This window comes from Marmota marmota, unplaced genomic scaffold (genome assembly GCF_001458135.2).
Source record: "Marmota marmota marmota unplaced genomic scaffold, marMar, whole genome shotgun sequence".
NCBI lineage: Eukaryota > Metazoa > Chordata > Mammalia > Rodentia > Sciuridae > Marmota > Marmota marmota.
The window spans coordinates 4602360-4623700 of NW_026000153.1; the positions used below are offsets into that span (position 1 = coordinate 4602360).

At 33.0% G+C, this 21341-nt stretch overlaps 1 protein-coding gene across 1 annotated transcript in view; it reads left to right on the top strand.

Moving 5' to 3' along the window:
* The first annotated feature begins 517 nt into the window (after nt 1-517).
* Tax1bp1 (Tax1 binding protein 1) overlaps nt 518-21341 on the top strand; it is a 61365-nt gene continuing 40541 nt past the window's right edge. The window contains exons 1-5 of the mRNA XM_048786386.1: nt 518-538; nt 1492-1660; nt 9530-9632; nt 15504-15691; nt 19043-19201. Of these exons, the coding sequence (XP_048642343.1) occupies nt 1499-1660; nt 9530-9632; nt 15504-15691; nt 19043-19201 (612 nt within the window). The 5' untranslated portion in view covers nt 518-538; nt 1492-1498. The remainder of the gene's footprint in view (nt 539-1491; nt 1661-9529; nt 9633-15503; nt 15692-19042; nt 19202-21341) is intronic.

Here is a 21341-nt window from a genome sequence, read left to right on the forward strand (position 1 = left end):
ATTTTTAATTAGTAAATATATGGAAGGGCACCTGAATATTAGAAGTCAAGGTAGGATCATTGAACTCAGAATGAAAGGGTGAAATTCGTTTAGATAGAGAGGAACAAATAAGCTGAGCTATTTCAAGTAGAAAGCTGAGATCTTTATATCATATATAGAGATTTCGACAAACTTCTATCAGAACACAAGAAGGCTGGTTGAGTCTGGGATTTATGGAAATCAATGAGTGGTAGTGAAGACTTAAAATGGTTGAGTTGGGTCAGAGTCTTAAGTAGCTGTTCTCTATCTTGGCTGCATCTAGGGTTAAAATTACTTAGAGATGTAGGGGAGGGAGGAATTTTATGTATATAAACACATACACACAGGTCCCACTCCCAGAAAGTCATCACCTTTTTTTTTTTTTTTTTTCTCCAGCCTATATTTCACTGAGCTACATCCTGGCCATTTTTATTTGGAGACAGGGTCTTACTAAATTGCTGAAGCTGGCCTCAAATTTGAGATCCTCCTGCCTCAGCTTCGTGACTTGCTGGGATTATAGGCATGCACCACTATTTTCTTTTATTATTTATTGTGGTATAGGAAATTGGACAAGCAGTGCTTTGCTGTTAAACTACACCCCCAGCCCTTTTAATTTTATAGTTTTTTTTTTTTTTGGTACTGGGAATTGAACCCAGAGTTTACCACTGAGCCACATCCACAACCTTCATTTTTTATTTTGAGAGAGGGCCTTGCTAAGTTGCTGAGGCTGTCCTGGAATTTTTGATTCTCCTGACTCAGAATCCTGAGTCTGTGGGATTGATTATAAGTGTGTGCCACCACACCTGGCTATTAATTTTGTAAAAATTTTTGAGACAGTCTCCATAAGTTTCAAGGCTTGCCTTGAACTTGTGATCATCTTGCCCAGTGTCTGTGATTACAGGGGCCCACCATCATGTCCAGCATCTGTTTTTCTTGTTAAAGGGTCCTGATGATTCTAATGTGAAACTAGGTTTGAGAAATGCTGATCCAAGGGATCAAAACATGGGGTAAGAATGCAGACACAGAGAGGTTTACCACCAGGTTCAGTTATAAGAGCCTAGAATCTAGAGAGGGGGGAGAGATGGAATGGGCTAGATTAGGGAGGAAGATGGTAAAGTCCAAGGATTCTATATAGGAAGGAAAAGTTAACTGACCAGTAGCCAATAAAATACTGAATTTTAATTATCCCTATTTCTCTTTCTTAGTGTCTGTTGCTAGGGGCCATTGTGTGTACTAACACCTCCAGTTCATTTTCTTTTAGTTGGAATAGAAGCAGTTGTATTTTTTTTTTGACCACCATGTACCTTTCTGAGCCATATTGGCTTAGTTGTTTTTCAATTTATGTTTTTATATTAATCACATTTTAAGGAGCAGTTTCAATATTTATAATATGGAATTTGCATTTAAAGTTGTTTTTGAAGGTATAAATTTCTTAGCTGGTATCATTTAATGTATGTGAATTACTTGTTTCAGATTTACAATGACATCCTTTCAAGAAGTCCCATTGCAGACTTCCAACTTTGCTCATGTCATCTTTCAAAATGTGGCCAAGAGTTATCTTCCAAATGCACATCTGGAATGTCATTATACCTTAACTCCATACATCCATCCACATCCAAAAGATTGGGTTGGTATATTTAAGGTAAGAAAACTTTCTGAATATGTCTTCCATGTAGGTGGTACTTATTTTTTTTTAAACAGATTGGGAAATAGCTTGTACTAACTTTGTCTCTGCATTAAGTTCAATTTTATAAACATTACCATGAAGTAGTATAACAATACACAGTAATATAAAACATGTTGGAAACATCATTAGATTTTCTTTTCTGTGATCAAGAGGTTCATCTTCTTTAAGGTGTTTGTGTCTTAATTTTCAGACCCTTTTTAAAAACCCCATTTTCTCCAGTTCTACCTGAAAAACAACAATAATTAAAAAAAAAAAAAAAAAAAAAAACCAACCTTTTCCTTCAACTTTCTAAATCATTTACTGTCTTTCTAGTCATTTGTGATTACTTGTGTACAGCTCTATAACTTTTTTGTGGGGGGGGGGATTGGGAGGAGGTAGACCAGGGATTGAACCTAGAGACACTTAACCACTGAATGATACCCCCAGCCCTTTTTTGTATTTTATTTAGAGACAGGGTCTCATTTAGTTGCTTAGGTCCTTGATAAGTTCCTGAGACTGGCTTTAAACTCTTTTTTTTTTTTTTTTTTAAACATTTTATTTTATTTTTTTAGTTGTAGGTAGACACCTTTATTTTATTATGTGGTGCTGAGGATCGAACCCAGCACCTCATGCATGTCTGGCGAGCGCTCTTCCCCTGAGCCACAACCCCAGCCCTGTTGACTCTTTTAATTAAGATTTATTATTCTTGTAAATAGGCTCCTACATAATTTTAGATGCCCATCTTGTGTATTTCTAACATACTTTCTTGTGGGAGCATAGATGCAAAGTATAACTTCCCAAAGGAGCCTTCCTATTCTTTGTATCTTTCCAAATTGAGAGACTTCTGAATTTATTTTTTATGCATTCTCCCCAACATTTCCCTTCCCTGAGTAACCTAAAAACTGTTGGTCTATTTTTCAAAAGGAGTTTGAAGAAGTTCTTATTTAAGATAGAAATAAAAAATTGGGTTTTATCTTGCCTCGACTTCTTGGTGGGCTCTGTACCTGTTTTTGGTGCAAACAGTCCATCATGGAATACATGGAACCTCTTAAAGTACTGGTGTGTGTTCTCTTAGATGGGATGCTGGTACTTAAAAACAGTCCAGGAAGGCAAATGTGTAAGTTAACATTCTAGTTTACTCCTAAGAAATAGACAAAGCTGTTGTGATTCAGTTGTAGAAAACACGCAAGGACCAAACATAGCACTAAATATCTTTTTGATGTATTTCCCCCCCAACTCCCAAGTCTCATCTCCCTTATCCTTTCTTCCTGCCCAGCAGACGGATCTTGAGTTTTCTGGCTCAGTAATCTTTCTGCCTTAGCCCTGAGTAGCTGGGACTTTAGGCACATGCCACCATTTTTTTTTTTAACTTTAAAAAATACATATATAAAATATAATACCTTAACTATTTTTAGCTGTGCAATACTATGGTGTTAACTGTATGCACCTTGTTATGCAAAAGTTCTGTAGCACTTTTAATTTTGCAAAACTGAAACTGAACAACTCTGCCCTCCTTGAACAACAACGCACCCCCCTGGAACCTTGGCAATCACTATTCTGCTTTCTGTTTCTAAGAGTTTGGTTATTTTAGATATCTCATATAAGTGGAATCATGCAGTATTTGTCTTTTTGTGGCTGGCTTATTTTGTTAGACTAATGTCCTCAAGTTTTTCTTGATATGATTAAGATTTTGATTTGCTACATTATCATTAAACATTTTATTCCTTAATGGACATTTAGGTTGCTTATGCTTCTTGGCTATTGTGCATAATACAATGGGAATAGATGGACAAATCTCTCTTCAAGGTCCTGTTTTCTTTTTTTTGTTGTTGTGGTACTGGGGATCAATCCAGGGCCTTATGCATGCTAATGGGCCAGTTTTCCCTGTTACCACTGGGCTACTTCTCAACCCCAAGATCCTGTTTGCAGTTCTTTTTGGATTTATATCCTGAAGTAGAATTGCTGTATCATAGGTAATTCCATTTTTAATCCCTCCATACTGTTTTCCGTAGCAGCTGCATCATTTATTTCCATTAACAGAGTGTAAGGGTCCCAGTTTCTCTGCATTTTCCCTGACTCCTGATATTTTTTCTTCTTCTTCTCCCATAGTAGAAAATATAGGAAACAAATGTTATTTGATGTCTCATTGTTTTGATTTATATTTGCCTGATGATTATTGATGTTGATGTTGAGCAATTTTTCATTTGTTCTTACTCCATGTGTATTATTTCTTTTTTTTTTTTTTTTTAACTGGTGCTTGAGATTGAACCTTTGGTCTTATGCATGCTAGGCACACTGTACCATTGACCTACACCTCTAGGCCTTCATTTGTATATTTTCTTTGGAAACACGTCTGTTCAAGTCCTTTGCTTGTTTTATTTAAGATTACATTTTTGTGGTTTAACTTTAGGAGTTTGGTTTTGAAATTATTTTTAAATTGATAAATAAAAATTGTGTATATTTATGTTGTACAGCATGATTTTATGTTTGTATATATCATGGAATGGTTAAATCAAACTAAATTCTTTATACATATTCTGGATACTACCCCCTTACCAGATAATATGGCCTTTTCACTCTGTTAAGATTTTTTTTTTTTTTCCCCTTTTGCTTCACAGGAGTTTTTAAGTTTGATAACAGTCTTGCTTGTTTATTCTTGCTTTTGTTGCCTGTGCTTTTGATGTCATATTTAAGAAGCATTGCCAAAACCAGTGTCATAAAGGTTTTCTCCTGTGTTTTTATTCTGAAAGTTTTATAGTTTCAGGTTTTTTGCTTAGGTCTTCAATCTGTTTTGAGTTAGGTTTTGTATATAGTTTAAGGTAAATGTCTAATTTCATTGTTTAATATGTGGATAATCTACTTTCTCAACACCTTTTTTGATGAAGAGACTATCCTTTCTTCATTATGTAGCTTTAGTACCCTTGTGGAAGTTCATTTGGCTTTACTTGTGAAGGTTGTTTTTTGGACCCTCTCTTGTGTTCTGTTGGTCTGTCTTCTGTTTTGCCAATACCCATACTGTTTTGATTACTGTAGCTTTGTATAATATATTTTGAAATCAGGAAGTGCAAGGCACAACAAGGCCTTCAGTTAAATATGTATTTCTCAGGATTGTTTTAACTCTTGGGAACCTTTGAGACTTCCAATTGGAGTTCAGGGAATTTTTTTTCCCTAATTCTGCAAAAAATACAACTGGTACTTCACTAGGGATTAACCTGAGACTTAAAATGTCAATCGTATTCAAAGTAATTTAACAATATTGTCTTCCAGTCCATGAATTTATCTTTCCACTTATTTGTATCCTTTTAAAATTTTTTCAGTAATGTAGCTTTCATCAGTCGGTAGTCCACTGTTTAAGTATATTATAGCTGTCAATGTATAATCATTTCATTCTGAACATTCTTTCATTGTCTTACACAAGGAACCTTTGGGGGGGACACCTTATATCCAAACAATATATTTAATTACGTTGATTTCCCCTTCTCCCTTTATGTATACTCTCTCCTCTGATTTATTATTTCCTTCCTTTTGCTAATTTTGAAGTTTCTTGAGACATAAAGAAATTAGGTCTTTTTTAAGGTAGATGTTTATACCACACAATCTTTTAGTACTGCTTTTGTTGCATCCTATAAGTTTTGGTGTGATGTATTTTAGTTTTCATCTGTCTGGATCTAAGTTCTCTTAATGATTTCTTATTTGATCTAGTGATTGTTCATGAGTATGCTGTTAAATTTTCTACATATTTGTGAATTTCCCAGTTTTTAAAACTGATTTCAAGTTTCATTCTGATGTGCTAGAAAATGTATTTGTTTATTAAAAAAATTTCTAAAGTTGTAGATGGACACAATGCCTTTATTTTGTTTTTATGTGGTGCTGAGGATTGAACCCAGTGCCTGACATGTGCAAGGTAGGCGCTCTATCATTGAGCCACAACCCCAACCCCGAAAATGTGTTTTTTACGTTCCATTAAGCCTTATTGTTTTGTGAAGTTGAAGGCTCTACCACTGAGCTACACCCACAGCCTGTAGTAAGTCTTGTGTCCTAATTTAGTCTGCCCTATAGAATGTTTCATGTGTGTTTGAGAAGAATGTGTATTCTTCTGTTAATGGGCAGTGCTCTGTATATATGTATCAGGTCCAGTTAGTTTATAGTATTGAAATCCTTTGTGTCTTCATTGATCGTCTATTCAGTGGTTGATCTGATCACTGTTAAAACTGAGGTATTGAAATCTATTATTGTTACTATTTCTGTCTTCCATCAATTCTGTCAGTGTTTGCTTCATATATTTGGATTGGTCTGCTGTTATTTGTGAATATATTTATAATAGTTATATCTTTCTGGTCAATTGAATCTTTTATCCTAATGTAATGTCCTTCTTAAAGTCTCTTGTGAATGATTGAGTTAAAGTCTATTTTGTCTGATACATGTATGACTAACCTGTTATGTTTCGATTGCCACTTAAGCACTTTTTAAAAAAAATATATCTTTTTACTTTCATCCTTTGTCTTTATGATTAAAGTGGATCTCTTCTAGACATAATATAGTGGGTCTTGTTTTTATTCATTTGGCTACTCTCTGCTTTTAAGTGCGGAGTTTAATCCCTTCACATTTAAAGTCATTATTGACAGAGAAGGACTTTCTATTGCCATTTTGCTAATAGTTTTATGCATTTCTTTTTAATTATTTTGTACTGGTTTTCCTCTCCTCTACTGTCTTTTGTATTTTGTTGCTTTTTTTTTTTTCAATAAGCATGATTACCTTTTTCTTTTGTTCTCCTCCTATAGGTATTTTCTCTGGTTTATGTACTCTCCATAGGGATTACATAAACATCTTATATTTGCAACAATTTATTTTAAACTGATAATGAGTTTAATTGCATGCAAAAACTGTACTCTAGATCTCTCTTCCACTTTGTTTTTAAAAATTATCTTTTTATTTCCATTCTTAATCATAGTTTTTACATTTATAGTTATTTTATATGCTTTTTTTTTTTTTAAAGTTTTACACTAGAATTAAGAGTGATTGAAATATTTCACCACCATTACAGTATTACAGGATTGCCTTTTGGACTGTAATGTTTCTGCTGAGAAATCTCCCCACAATCTCATAAAAGCTTCCTTTGTGATGTGTCACTTTTCTCATATCAAGATTTTATTTTACTGACAGTTTGATGATAATGTATCTTGGTGTGAACTTCTTTGGGTTTCTCGTAGTTGGGATACTTTGAGCTTCTTGAATTTGGTGTTCATTTCCTTTTTCAGATTTGTTTTTTTACTTTATTTTTGATGTTTGTACTGGGAATTGCACCCAGGGGCTGCTCACCACTGAGCTATATTTCTGGCCCTTTTTATTTTGAGACAAGGTCTCCCAAAGTTGCCCAGACTGGCCTTGGTCTTTCAATTCTCCATCTCAGCCTCTGGAGTAGCTGGGATGAGAGTCATGTGCCACTGTACTCATCTCTTTTTTTCATGTTCGGGAAGTTTTCAGCTATCATTTTTACTAATACGTTTTTCCACACCCCTGGTTTTCTATCTGAAACTTTGATAATGAGTATATTATCTACTTGATGGTTTCTCATAAGTCCCTTAGGTATTACTTTTTTCCTTTTTCTTTTTTGTTGTTGTTTCTTGATTCAGTAATTTCAAATGACCTCTTGAGTTTGCTGATTCCTAATTGTGTTTAAGTCAGCTGTTGAAGTCTTCTTCTGGATTTTTTAAATCCACAATTTATTTGATTCTTTTTAGTTTTTCTTTCTTTATTCGTATGCTCATTCATATGTTTTCATCATTTTTGTTTAGTTAATTATATTGTTCTCTGATAGTGTGCTAAGCTTCTTTAAGATGATTATTTTGAATTCCTTGTCAGGTTACTAATCTCTGTTTCTTTACTGTTATTTTCTCAAGACTTATTTTATTTCTTTTGGCCTTATTATTTTTTTCTGTGTGTGTGTGTGTGTGTGTGTGTGTGCATTTGATAAAGTACCCATCTATCTCAACCTTTCCAGACTAGCTCTGTACAAGGATGACCTTCACCAAATGACCTGTCTAGGTTCTGGTGGCCCCTTAAGCCTTTTATTTGGATGTGTTTTCACTGGGTGTTTGCATATTAATTTCTCAGACTGGGATGTTTGCAGATTCCTCATTCAGGTGTTTGTACTTTCTCCCTCTGGTGTCTGTCTGTGATACTGCAGTTCTCTGGTGCTGTAAAAAGCTGTTGAGCAGTCCTTTGTTCTTCACAGTGCCAAGCAACTCAAATATTCTAGTTCTCTGTCAGTGCCATGTTAAGCAAGACAGAAACCTGAACAGTCCACTGAAAAGCCAGAACGTTGGGTGCATATTGTGGTGTTCTTTTCCTCTCAAGGGAGAAACTGCAAACTGGGATCTTCTCCCCATCTTGCTAAATTGTGCCAGCTTACAGGAAGGGCTATTGTGGTTGTTATGAAGTTGCTCTTCTTACACTTTACAGTGCAGCTGTTCTTGACTTTGAGCTTGCCTGTGTGTACTACAGCTGGTTTTCGGAGTTCTCACAAAGGACTGTATATTGTTGTTAAGTTGATATCTCTGTGGGAGAACAAGGTCTTGGCCACCTATTCTGCTATCTTGTTGACGCTACTTTGTTGATGTTATTTCCTTTTTACATCTTTTCCTCATCTGGTAAAAGATCTCATTTCCCCTTTGTTTTTCTTCTCATGGGGGACAGTTAGGAATGGAGCTTTCCCTCTTTTCCTTGTTTCTTTTGTTTTTTTTTGTCAATTGTTTTTCTTTAGGAATTATTATAGTCATAGCAGTAGTGTTGGAAGGAAGGAGGTGGAGTTTCAGAAAGTATGAAGATATGTTCTATTCTGCCTGGAGAGAGTAGTGTTTTGGTGGTGAAGAGCTTGAATGTTAGTTTCCAATTCTGCCTGCCTTTTAGTAGCCATTTACTTGTTTCTTGGTTTGTATAATGAAGATGATAATAGTAAGCCCAAAAAAAAAACCCACAAAATCCCCCAAACATTGAGTGAACTGTATAGGTTATTGCTGTCTGATATTATTTGAATCAGATTTACATAATCAAAGTTAACGGTTTTGTATGTTCTCACAAATAAATGGCATACTCGGCTTCAATATTCTGTTGTTTGTAAACTTAGAGCAGTCAGAATCATAAAACATATATATTCTAAATCTATGGTAAAAGTATAATTTTTATAATATTATGAAGAAATGAATATCAAGTACCTATTCTAAGCATCTCTAAAATACAGTACTTAACACAGTATAATTTACCAGCACAATACAGATTGAGATATATATTTGTGTTTTAAATTGAAATATTTTAGCATTAAATGATATAGTGGTTTATTTGTATATGTAAACATCTTAATGTGAAAAGCCCTCCTACAAATTTATAAATTCCTTACAGGCAAGACTTGCCAAAAATGAGAGATTAGTGAAGTTAGCTAGTGGATTCAATTGGAAGGGAGGGTGACTAAGAAAAAATGAGAAACTTAAATTTTAAGGTCTAAAAGAATTCAGTTTTTTAAAAATCCTCTTTTTAGTTACCTCAGATTTAAAGCAAAATAGAACTTTTTGTATTTGATCATGTACATTTATAGATCACCCTTGAGAAATTAGATAGCAAATTGATTTGAATACATGGTAGAAACTCTGATACTTAATCTGTGTAGGTTTTTATAGCATTGGGCTTTGGCCTAATTAAAAACAAAACAGACATGCTTTTTAAAATATTTGTGATTTGTAAACATTAAATGCATGTTTTAACTTTAGTATATGGAAAAAAATCCTTTGAGATACCTGAATAATATGAAACTGTTTATTTATATTCCTTCTTTTTGTTATCCCTCTTTAGGTTGGGTGGAGTACCGCTCGTGATTATTATACATTTTTATGGTCCCCTATGCCTGAACATTATGTAGAAGGATCAACAGTCAACTGTGTACTGACATTTCAAGGTAAGGACTGAGAACTGTAGAACTTGACAAGACCAAATGTCCTATTACCGTTAAAAAATTGTACCCCATTATAATGATCTGTTCAGGCATGTCTGGGTACCAGAGTTAAACTAGTGTCTTTGTTAGCAGAAGTCATAATAGTGTAAATATCAAGTATAAGCTACATGATATTTTAACAGACATTTAGAAATTTTTATTATCATTTAATTGAAGATAGTGGATTTCTTTCTATAACTTTTGAATTTTTTTTTTTTTTTTTTTTGACAAGAAAACAATACCATTGCTAGTATTAGGGGTGGGAGACATGGGAAGAATTTGATTAGTGGATTCTAAGTTGCAGGTAAATGAGAGTAAGAAGTTCTGTTTTGTTATTGCAAGTAGTGAAACTATAGATGACGAATATGTAGTATATTTCTCAAAAGCAAGAAAAAAGAATGTTGAATGTTTTGGCTATGAAGGGATATTTGAGGGGATAGATACATTTAACCTAATTACACAGTGTAGGCACATGTCCACACATTACATGGTGTCTCATTAATATGTGCAATTTTAATTAAAAGTGGCCTTGCTTAAAAAAAAAAAAGAATGTAGCAAATTCGAGTAAGGAAAGTAATCTAGATGGAAACCACCAAGATGGTTAATAGGATTCTAACATGTGAAGGTTCCTATAAAATGGATATAAATAAATAAATAATTTATTCTTAGTTTGGCATCACATACAGATTTTTAATACTCTTATTCAGATAATTCTGTCCTATGCCACAAGTTGGATGAACCTTGAGGACATTATGCTAAATCAAATCAGCTAGTCATCAAAAAGCAAATACTGTATGATTCCATTTATAGAGTGGACAGACTCAAAGAGATAAGACACTAAAATGGTGATTACCAGGGCATAGTGAATGATAGGGATATAATGAAAGACAGGAATATAGAGTTATTATTTAATAGATACAGAGTTTCAGTTTTGCAAGATGAAGAGTTCTGGGATGGACAGTGGCATGGTTTTTACACCATGAATTACTTATCACTTAAGTGTATACTTTAAAATGATTAAAATAATAATTTTGTTATTTGTTTTGTCTGTAATTTTAAAAGTGAGAAAATACTCTTATTTAGAAGTCCATCACAGAATTTTTGCAGAGTGATTTTGTTTTATAATTGTACTGACTATGGGTTGTATTAAAGTAAGTTCTTAGCCTTTTATATACCATGGACTCTTTTTGGTCTTGTGAAGCTTATGGACTCTATCATAATATTTTATGCATATGAAATAAAGTGCGTAGAATTGCTAAGAAAACTGAGTATATTTAAGTATAGTTAAAGTGTTATAGGATCAAATTTTGTGATTTTTAAAAAAAAATATATATATTTTTTAGTTGTAGTTGGACACAATACTTTTATTTTATTTATTTTTTAGTGGTGCTGAGGATTGAACCCAGCGCCTCACATGTGCTTGGCGAGCACCCTACCCCTTAGCCAAAACCTTAGCCCCCAAATTTGTAATATGTTAATGTGTGCTTTAAAATTTATATGTTAACAAGATGTTCTGGCAGATTTAATAATTGCCATAATTCAAAGTAAGATAGCACTGATACTAGTAACAGTGATCATGTGATATTAACCTCTGTCAAAAAATCTAATTACAGTAGTAAAAATAATATTAGTAATAGAAATTACAGATAGTGATAATTCTTTGTGGCTTCTTGCCTATATTAATGATCAAAGAACATGCTAAAATTTAATGATAGATGTTAGTAAAAATAAAATTGTAATGCTTTGTTGTTGAGAGAGAGAGCATCTATTTGTTTTAAGTGCAGCATAACTTGGACCCTATGCTTTTAGCTTTGGTACAGTGGTTTCCACACTTAACTGAACTTTGGAATCACCGGGGGGATTGCATGTTCAAGACATGCAGATTCTTAAATTACACCTTTAAAGATTGGGACTTGATTGGAGTATGGCCTGGGTTTTAGAACTGTTAGAAGTTCAACAGGTGCTTCTGATATGTAGAAGAGTCACTGGCGTAGAGGTAAATTTTCAACAAATATTGTTAACATTTAATTATATGGTCTTATCTAAATTAAAATGTACTATTTAGTATTAGGCAGTATCTGAGTTGGATTTGGTGACATGTGCAAAGCAGACTTTTAAATAGTTAGCTTCAGATAATCAGATAGTTTAATTTACTTTTAAATTTAAAATGTCTTCTCTTTTGGAACAGGTTTTTGAGCTTATAGCAAAAAATGAGCAAAAAGTACAGAGTTCCCTTATATCTTATAACCTTTTGCTTATTATTAAGTTTATAGTTTACATTAAGGCTCACTCTGTAATATCTATTCTATAGATTTTGAGGAGTAAAGACTCATATTTACTGTTGCAATATCATACAGGGTTTTACTGCTCCCCAAATCCACTTGTTTGACATATTCATCTCCTTCCTTCCCTGCAAACTCCTGGCAATCACTGATTTTTCTCTGTAATTTTGACCTTTACAAATGTGATGTAATTGGAATGTGTAGTTTTTCACATCCACTTCTTTCACTTAGCAGCATGCATTTAAAGTTCCCCTAGGCCTTTCTTTATTTTAAATGTCTGAATAATACTCCACTGTATGGATGTATCACAATCGTTTCCCTGTCCCCCCACCCCCAAGTCCCTCTGCTGTGCTAGAAATTGAACACGGGGCCTTAGGCATTGTAGAACATGCACTCTACCACAGACCTGTATTCCCATCTGTTTTTTGTTTATCCATTTAATCTAATGAAGGAACACCTTGCCTAATCCAAGGTTTGGCAGTTATTAATAAAACTTTATAAATATTTTTTGTGTAGGTTTTGTGTGGGTACAAGTTTCCAGTTCATTTCTGTAAATACCCAAGGAATGTGATTTCTGGATGATATGGTAATGGTACCTTATGTTCAGTTTTGTGAGAAATTGACAAACTATCTTCCATAGTGATTTTATCATCTTGCATTCCCACTAGCAATGAATGCTGTTTTATATCCTCAGCATTGGATTTTGGTGGCCTATGTTTAAAAAAAAATTTTCAGCCAAGCATGGTGGCGCAGGCCTATAATCTCAGAAATTCCAGAGGCTGAGACAGGAAGATTGCAAGTTCAAAGCCAGCTTCAGGAATTTAGCAAGACGCTGTCTCAAAAAGGGCAGGGGATGTGACTCAGTAGTTAAATGCCCCTGGGTTAAATCCCTGGTATCAAAAATAAACAAATATTTAAATTTTTTTCTTTTTTATTTGTATGTATGTTTGTATATTTGTCTGAATTGGCAGTGTGACCACATGGAGTTTGCATGTATACAAAAATTTCCCTTGTGTTCTATGCCAAAAAAAGAAATATTCAGAGGATGTAATTTGTAGTGTAATATGGGTAAGGATTTAGGGTCTTATAGATGTGTTTTTTGACCTGGAGGTATAGCTCAGTGGTAGAGTGCGTGCTTAGTATGTATGAAGCCCTGGGTTTTAGTCCAAGCACCACCTCACCTCATTGCAGAACAAGACACATAAATAACATGCAGAGTTTATCTTTTAATACCAAGCCTTTTTAAAGATGGTCAAATTTAAGTATGTGTATTGGAACTGATTTTGTTTTATTTTATATTTATATTTTTTTCTTTAAAGGTATGGGTTTATTTTCTAGTCTTTAGTACCAGGAATTGAATGCAGGGTTGCTTTAACCACTGAGCCACACCCCTTTTATTTTGAGACTAGGGTCTCCCTAAGTTGCTGAGGTTGGCTTTGAACTTTGGATTCTCTTACCTCAATCTCCCTCCAGTAATTTTTATTGTGATTTGTTTTTTTCTTAAAAAATAAGTTGTTAATATACTGAATCGGTTCTGTTGACTAATGCAATATTAGTGACAAGTGAAAAGTTTAGATGTATTTAAAGAAAGTATTCAATTTATTTCTATTTATACCTTAAAATTTTTTGGGAGCCAAGCATAAATATTAAAGTAAGTTGTATACGTGTTAATTTTTATTTTTAATTTTGATATCCAGAAGTAAAAGCTTCTTCCTACCTAGAAAGCTTTTTATTTCTTAGTTTTATAAGGAAGTTGTAGGGGTAGAGTCATGGGATAACTCAGTCACACAGACTGTTAGAATTAAGAGATGTTTTAAGCACAGTCCAGAATCACTGCACTGATTTTGTGGATGAGTCTTTAAAATTCTGAAATGCAAAACTCCGGACAATTAACAAGAAATACTTTAATGTGATTGTTTTCCTAAATGGACCTTTATTCATTTATTGAAATCAAATTGAGTGCTAATTAAGACAATGATTAGCAAGACTAACTCAGAATTTGGCTTTTACTTTTTTCTGTTTAATTTTCAGCAATACTAATCAGATAACAAGTTTTTAGAAAAATAACTCTAAATTGCAGCTCTGAATAATTGTATGTAATTCAAATGGCATTGAACCATATTTTTAGCAGCTTATGAATGAGATTTTTTTTTAAAGTATGAGACCTTGAATATCTAGTTTGTAGAATTTTTAAGTGATAATACTAATTTATCAGACTATTTTTATTTTCTGTTAAACTTTTTAAATAAGGCTGTGGCTATTTGGAAACTTTTTCTACTATGGATGATTAAATTCAGCAGTAGATATTAGGAGGGTGAAATTTTAAAAGCATAATGTCAGGGCTGGGTTGTACCTCAGTGGCAGAGCACTTGCCTCGCACATGTGAGGCACTGGGTTTGATCCTCAGCAGCACAAAAAAATAACAAACAAAATGAAGATATTGTGTCTATGTATAACTAAAAAAAAAAAAATGAAATCAGGTGATATAGATGTCATAATAATGAGTCTGAAAATTTTAAGACATGAAAGAATAGCAGACATAGTAATTAAAATTTGAGCTACATATTGGTTGAATTTATTCATTTTGTTTATTCACAATTATAGAATGTTTCCTTTTTAGACATTTAATTCTAGAATTTATTTATAATATATACATATATAAATAAATATGCATCTGCTCTGGGAGAGTGTGTGCACAAATGTATGCATCTGTGTGTCTGTAGTTTTTGAGATCTGATGTAGGAGGTAAAGCATGTAGATAGTGAATAGTAATTCAGAATATACTATTGAAGTTTTCTTTATTGTAAAAAATTCTGTGTGATATTTGGAGATGAAGTAAACAATTTTGAGTTAGGAAGTCAAGCAACAATTAAAAGGTAGAGTGACAGTTGAATAAAGAAAGGCACAAATATTGAACACATTTTATTTGTCATATAGTAGCTAAATGGTGTAAATAATTATCTATAGATACATAGGAACTCTTGAGATGTATGGTGTATGTTTTGTATGAATATGAGTAGATCTGTGTGGTTCCAAGCTTTTTATTGTCCTGCACCACTGGTCCTCACCATCTTATTTCCTTTACACAGTTCACATGTGCAGCATATTGCTTTAGTTATTTCCTTTTTCCATATAATGAATGTCAACTTGAAGGAAAATTTCCTTACATATTCCTGTGCCCACTTGCAGTCTTTCTTAGATTTTCATCATGGGTCTTTCCTTGCCTTCAGTCTCTTTCCTTTGAAAAGTACATATTTCCCCCTCTCAGATGAGTTGGTTTTGACCTAGTGAAAGGACAAAGTTAGGAGGTCATAGTCTGGGATTATAAATTTAGGTCTAAGAGATGAAAAATTTGGGTATGTTTGAGGAAGAAGGAAAAGTCTCATTTTGACAGATTTGTGGAAAAACAGGAGGAAAAGAAATATCCCAGATAGGTGCTAAGAAAAGGGGAGGAAAGGAGAGATGGCAAGTATTGTTAAAGTAAATTGAAGGTAGTATTTTATAATAGCAGGTTTAATAATTTTTGTCTTTTTGTTTGTTAAATACCTCTTAGGATATTACCTTCCAAATGATGATGGAGAATTTTATCAGTTCTGTTATGTTACCCATAAGGGTGAAATTCGTGGAGCAAGTACACCTTTCCAGTTTCGAGCTTCCTCTCCAGTTGAAGAGTTGCTTACTATGGAAGATGAGGGAAATTCTGACATGTTGGTAGTGACCACAAAAGCTGGCCTTCTTGAGGTTGGTATCAACATGGAGCTAAGAACTCATGTTAGCTGACATTTTAAGAACTTTCACGTTATGCAAGAGTATTCATAAAAATTAAGTGTTTTTTTTTTTTTTTTTTAACTAAAATAATAAACTTAAGAATGTCTTTTTAAAAGAACAATCTTTATTTCTTGGTTCTATTGTGGCAGAGCTGTCCCCATGGTCTAACAGTATTTTATGCATAATAGGTAAATCTTTATTGAGAGAATTTAGACCTAAAACTTTCTTTATGTTTACTTGTTGTAACCATTTTTCTTTCATGGTAGCCAAACTGTTGATTGTTAAATAGTATAGATTTGAGGGATGAAGTTGGTTGGGATACTGGAATAAAATGATAAATCTTAACTGTAATTAGATGTGAATTTTGTTTTGTTTTACCATGAACATGTTTTTTCTCTAGTATGGTAGTGAATTAGGAAAGCATCCTCAGTCTTTTAATTTAGGTTGAGTATTTTTAGTTATTCTTTTTCTTGAACATCTGATCAAAATGAATAAACCTAGATTAACCATAATTTATAAAGAAAGGGTAAAAGGTCTTCTTTTAAAAAATTGAATAATGTAGTTATGTCATTGGCTGTATAATATTGTTGTATATCTTAAATTTTAGTAGTCATTGAAAGAGAACATAAAATAACATTTTTTCATTGTAAGATCACGTTTTCTGGTGTCTTTATCCTATGCCCCCCCCCCCAAGTAGACTGCTATACTTAGTTGTTTTGAACTTAGTGTCCTTTGTTGTAATAAGAAAAATAGTTTTTCTGATTGGCTCAGTATGTACTTTTTGTTAATTTACATTCATATTTTATCTATTACAGGTCTTTGTTTTTTCATTATAGTCATATGGATCTTCTTAAACATTTTATGTCTTTGATTTTACTTTATTTATGTTAAAGAACTGAGGTTACAGGGGGGAAAAGAAGTTATATTTTTAGATAGTTAGAAGGTTAGAAGGAACGAATCATTTTTTATTGTGAATTCTCCCATGTCTTTCCTTTTTCCAGAAATTCCTCTCTTATCTTGAATAAAGAAATGTAACTTTTATAGGGTGACTAGAACATTTTGTGGTGACAACTGCCTGATGATCAAGGTTTTTAGCCTGGTATTTGAATGCTAGTCAAAGATGCTGAAACAAACCTAGCTCTTAAGAAGAATGCTATTAGCATTTATACTGCAATTTTTTGAATACCACTTAGACCACCCTGATTCCAGGCGCTCCAACACAAAAGCGGTAGGCATTTTGGCATTCACATTTTGCCTGTGCTTTTTCTTCATATAAATTGGGAAATAGCACAGATTTATTTCACTTCTTTCTTCCCTTCTACAAAGTGTACATTTATAAAGAAAATTTAAATTGCTCTCTTAAGTAACTATTTCTGAGATAATTTCCTGACCATCTTTTGACAAATCTTTTAATTTCCACATTCATTAAAATTTTGGGTGATTTTTGTCTAATACTTCAATACAACTGTGAAACATTTGGGACCCAGTGACATTCAAGGCGATTGAGACATAATCCTGTAGTGTGTGAAGCTGAATTGGATAATAGGCTAAAAAAGAGACAATTTGGGGACAGTAAAGGATGTTTGATTATTGCCTACCTATTGGATGAGACAATATTATTTTTTATAGCTGTAGTAATAGTTGTTGAAAAAGAGACTACCCTCATCATAGGATGAGGTACTTAAGAGTTAAGTATTGCCAATTTTGTTTCAAATGATTTAATAAGAAAAAGGAAGAAATAAAAATTTATATAAATAATCTTAAGTATACAAAGAGAAAATATACATTGCAAAATATTAATATAGTGAATTGTATAAAATGAGTTCATTGTAAAATCTTATTCTATGTGCTTGAAAGATTGCATAATATATATTGTCGAGCAGAAATTAGATTTTTATTCATTTTTTATCTAAATTTAAAAATTATATGTGTAAACTTTATTAAACTTCATAAAGTTAGATAAATCATGGAGGGGGGAGTGGTTTTCTGCTAATTAATGTTCTGTTTTAGTACATCAAGATATATTTTTATTTTGCCAGTAAGTTTTGAGCCAGATTTTATGCTAAGTTATTAATACTGTTAACTATTAGAATCATAGATTTGATCCTAATTTTCTCTTGAATTAAATGAATATCATTGATTGTAATTATCACAATTTCTTTTTTAAATAGTTAAAGCATAAAATACATTTCATGACTAAATACACTTTTCCCTTTTGAAAATATTTTTCCTGGCATTTTTATTTGGTCTATTGGTATAGGTAGAAGGGTCATTCAAAAAGTTTTCAGCTATTCAACTTTCATAAGAGCCATTTTATAGTTAATCACTTTGATTCTATTACCCTGGAAAATTTAATTTTAAGATGTATTGGGGAGGCTGGATTGTGGCTCAGTGGTAGAGTGCTGGCCTCGCATGCATGAGGCACTGGGTTGGATCCTCAGCACCACATAAATGTAAAATAAATACATTGTGTCTACCTAAAACTAATAAATAAATATTAAAAAAAAAAAGATGTATTGGGAGGAAAATATTTTACCACCTAAATGTGTAATCCCTCTTGTGGAGTATTCCCTCTAAGTTTCTGTTCTTTTGTTAAAAGGAATGAATTCTTGCTGTAAGAGAAATACTAATCATTTTATTTACTACCATTTTAGGTCCACAATTAAAAATATATATTTTTGAATACTGGAGTTCAGATTTTCCTGAACTATTTGTATTCTCATAAAAATAAGTTATATTTTTAATGAGTTGTTACAGTCTGTTTTTGTCTTAAAATTTACATTTTTATTTATAAAGATTGGTTTAATTTAGCCAAATAAAAGCATGTGCATGTGCATGCGTGTGCACACATGTGCATGCACAGTTTATTGTTTGGTGCTTTATTTTAAGAACCAAAATTTTAATGGTAATCCCTAGATGGAGGCCTTTTGTAACATACAGTAAGTTCTTAATAGATTGAGATTTCTCATAGGTTTGCATTCATGAAGAGGTACAAATTTTCTTCGGGATATGTTTGATTATTGCTCTGGATAAGAAAGCTGAGTAATAAAATTACTTAGGAAATTCAGTATGTCTTATTTTCAGTGTTGATTTGAAAAATGGGTAGGAGGGAACTTCATGTATTCTTTTATGTATGTATTTTCTTCTTTGCCCAACCAAAAGAAAGTTTAAATTTATGATTCATGTAACTAGCTGGATGATATGAATAGGTAGACTACAAAATTTTGTTCTGTGAATTTCTTCACTGTTTTAAATGGAAAAGTAAATTTGCATTAATAGTTTAGGAGTAAGAAAAACAATTTATTTGCATTTTTTATTTTGTAGTTGAAGATTGAGAAAACCATGAAAGAAAAAGAAGAATTAATAAAGCTGATTGATGTTTTGGAAAAAGAAACAGTACAACTTCGAGAACAAGTTGGAAGAATGGAAAGAGAACTTAACAATGAGAAGGAAAGATGTGAGCACCTGCAAGCAGAGCAAAAGGTTAGTTGTATGCTATGTAACCGAGTGGAGTTGATGGTACGTTGCCTGAAATCCACCTATTTAAAGAACTGAATCAATAAAAGTGAAAACCAGTTATTGGAAAAAAAAAAATAGTGCTTAAAAAGACATTTATAAGAATAGGTCAGGTCAGTTCCTATTGAGCTATGGCAAAAATAGCTTCTTTTATGTTTGAAGATAATTAAAATACTTCTAGACTTTTGGTATCAAGCTTGATGAGGTAGTCCCTGACAACTATTTCCAGATGTTTTACATGTAATTCTAGAATAATCGGTAGATTTTTTTTTTTTTTAATTGGGGAGAAGGTGTTGAAAGTACAGTGAGGAACAACACTTTAGAAGGAAAGACAGACTAAAGAAATTAAAATTACTTCTTAGAGAAGAATTTAATGAATTAAGATGTTGTCTTAGGCAAAATTTTGAAATTCTTAATCTGGGAAATATGATACAGGTATCCTTAAAAACAATTAAGCCAGGCATGGTGGCCCATGCCTGTAATCCCAGTGGCTCAGGAGGCTGAGGCAGGAGGATCACAAGTTCAAAGGTTCAGCAACTCAGCAAAGCCTTAACCAACAATAGCAAGGCCCTGTCTCAAAATAAAAAGGGCTGGGGATGTGGCTCAGTGGTTAAGTGCCCCTGGGTTCAATTCCTGATACCAAAACAAACAAACAAAAAACACCTAGTAAGAATTGGCATTACTTGAGCAAAGAAACAGAAGTATAAGTAGAAAATGGTGTAGCTTCATCAGAGATACAAATGGATTTGAGTTAGAAACTGAAGGAAAAAAAAAAAAAGGATTAAAGAGAAGGTCGCCATGTGCGCTGGCACACCCCTATAATCCTAGTGGCTCAGCTGGCTGAGGCAGGAGGATCACTAGTCAAAGCCATCTCAACAAAAGCGAGGTGCTAAGCAACTCAGTGAGATCCTGTCTCTAAATAAAACACAAAATAGGGCTGGGGATGTGCCCCTGAGTTCAATCCCTGGTACCAAAAAAACAAAAAAAAGTCACTCTATCAGTCATTAATTCCATATTTTCATAAGAAAAGTTATTAGTTCTGATAAAACTATCAGATTTTTATTATACGTACCACAATTTCACTTTAGCTAATTTGTCTATAGACTATAGATAAATCTATAGCTCACTTTGTCTATAGACAGGGTTGAATTATTACTTCCTAAAGGAAGGGTATGTTCCACCATTCTAAGAAATACTAGAGTAATTGCTTTGTAATTTAAAAAAATTTTTTTAGTTGTAGATGAACACACAGTATCTTTTTTTATCTCTATGTGGTGTTGAGGATTGAACCCAGTGCCTCACACATGCAAAGCAGGCACTTTACCACTAAGCTACAGCTCTAGCCCCTGTAATTGTTAATTGAACCATTTGTGCAGTGATTCTAATATTTATACTCCAGCAGAGTAGTTATATATTCCATACCTGAATACAGTGATTTAAAATATATATATATATATATATATATATATATATATATATATTTTTTTTTTTTTTTCAGTTGTAGTTGGACACAGTACCTTTATTTTATTTATTTTTATGTGGTGCTGAGGATTGAACCTAGTACCTTGCAAGTGCTAGGCGGGTGCTCTACTATTGAGTTACAAGCCCAGCCCAAAGGTGATGTTTTGTAAAAGCTAAATTATGAAAAAATTTCCCTTAGTTTATCCTAGTTTTTTTGTGGACTACTCTTTTGAGGTAGAGGGTAAGCATATCAAATAACATGTACATTTGTAAATTTCTTTATGAATGTGAAGTCTTTCTGTCCTTGTTAGCCATTTTAGTTAAAAAGTTACTCCTCCAGTTATACTTTTGGTGAACATTTTGCTTCAGCTGACCATATGACATAGAGTTTTCTATTTGGTTAGAGAACTTCTTTCATTTGAACTTTAAAGCAGGTATATCAAATATTAAAGTAGAGTAAAAATTACATAAATGTGCCTATGTTTATTATCAGGACCTTTAGCTAATTCTTTTTTTACTCTTTTCTTGTAAATAGCCTTGCTATTCGTATAGTTATTACTCTTTATTCTCCATTCTTTACATGTTTTGCCTATTAGTTGGCTGTTTTCTAAAGTGGAATGCCAGCCCCCCCCCCCCCCCCCCCCCC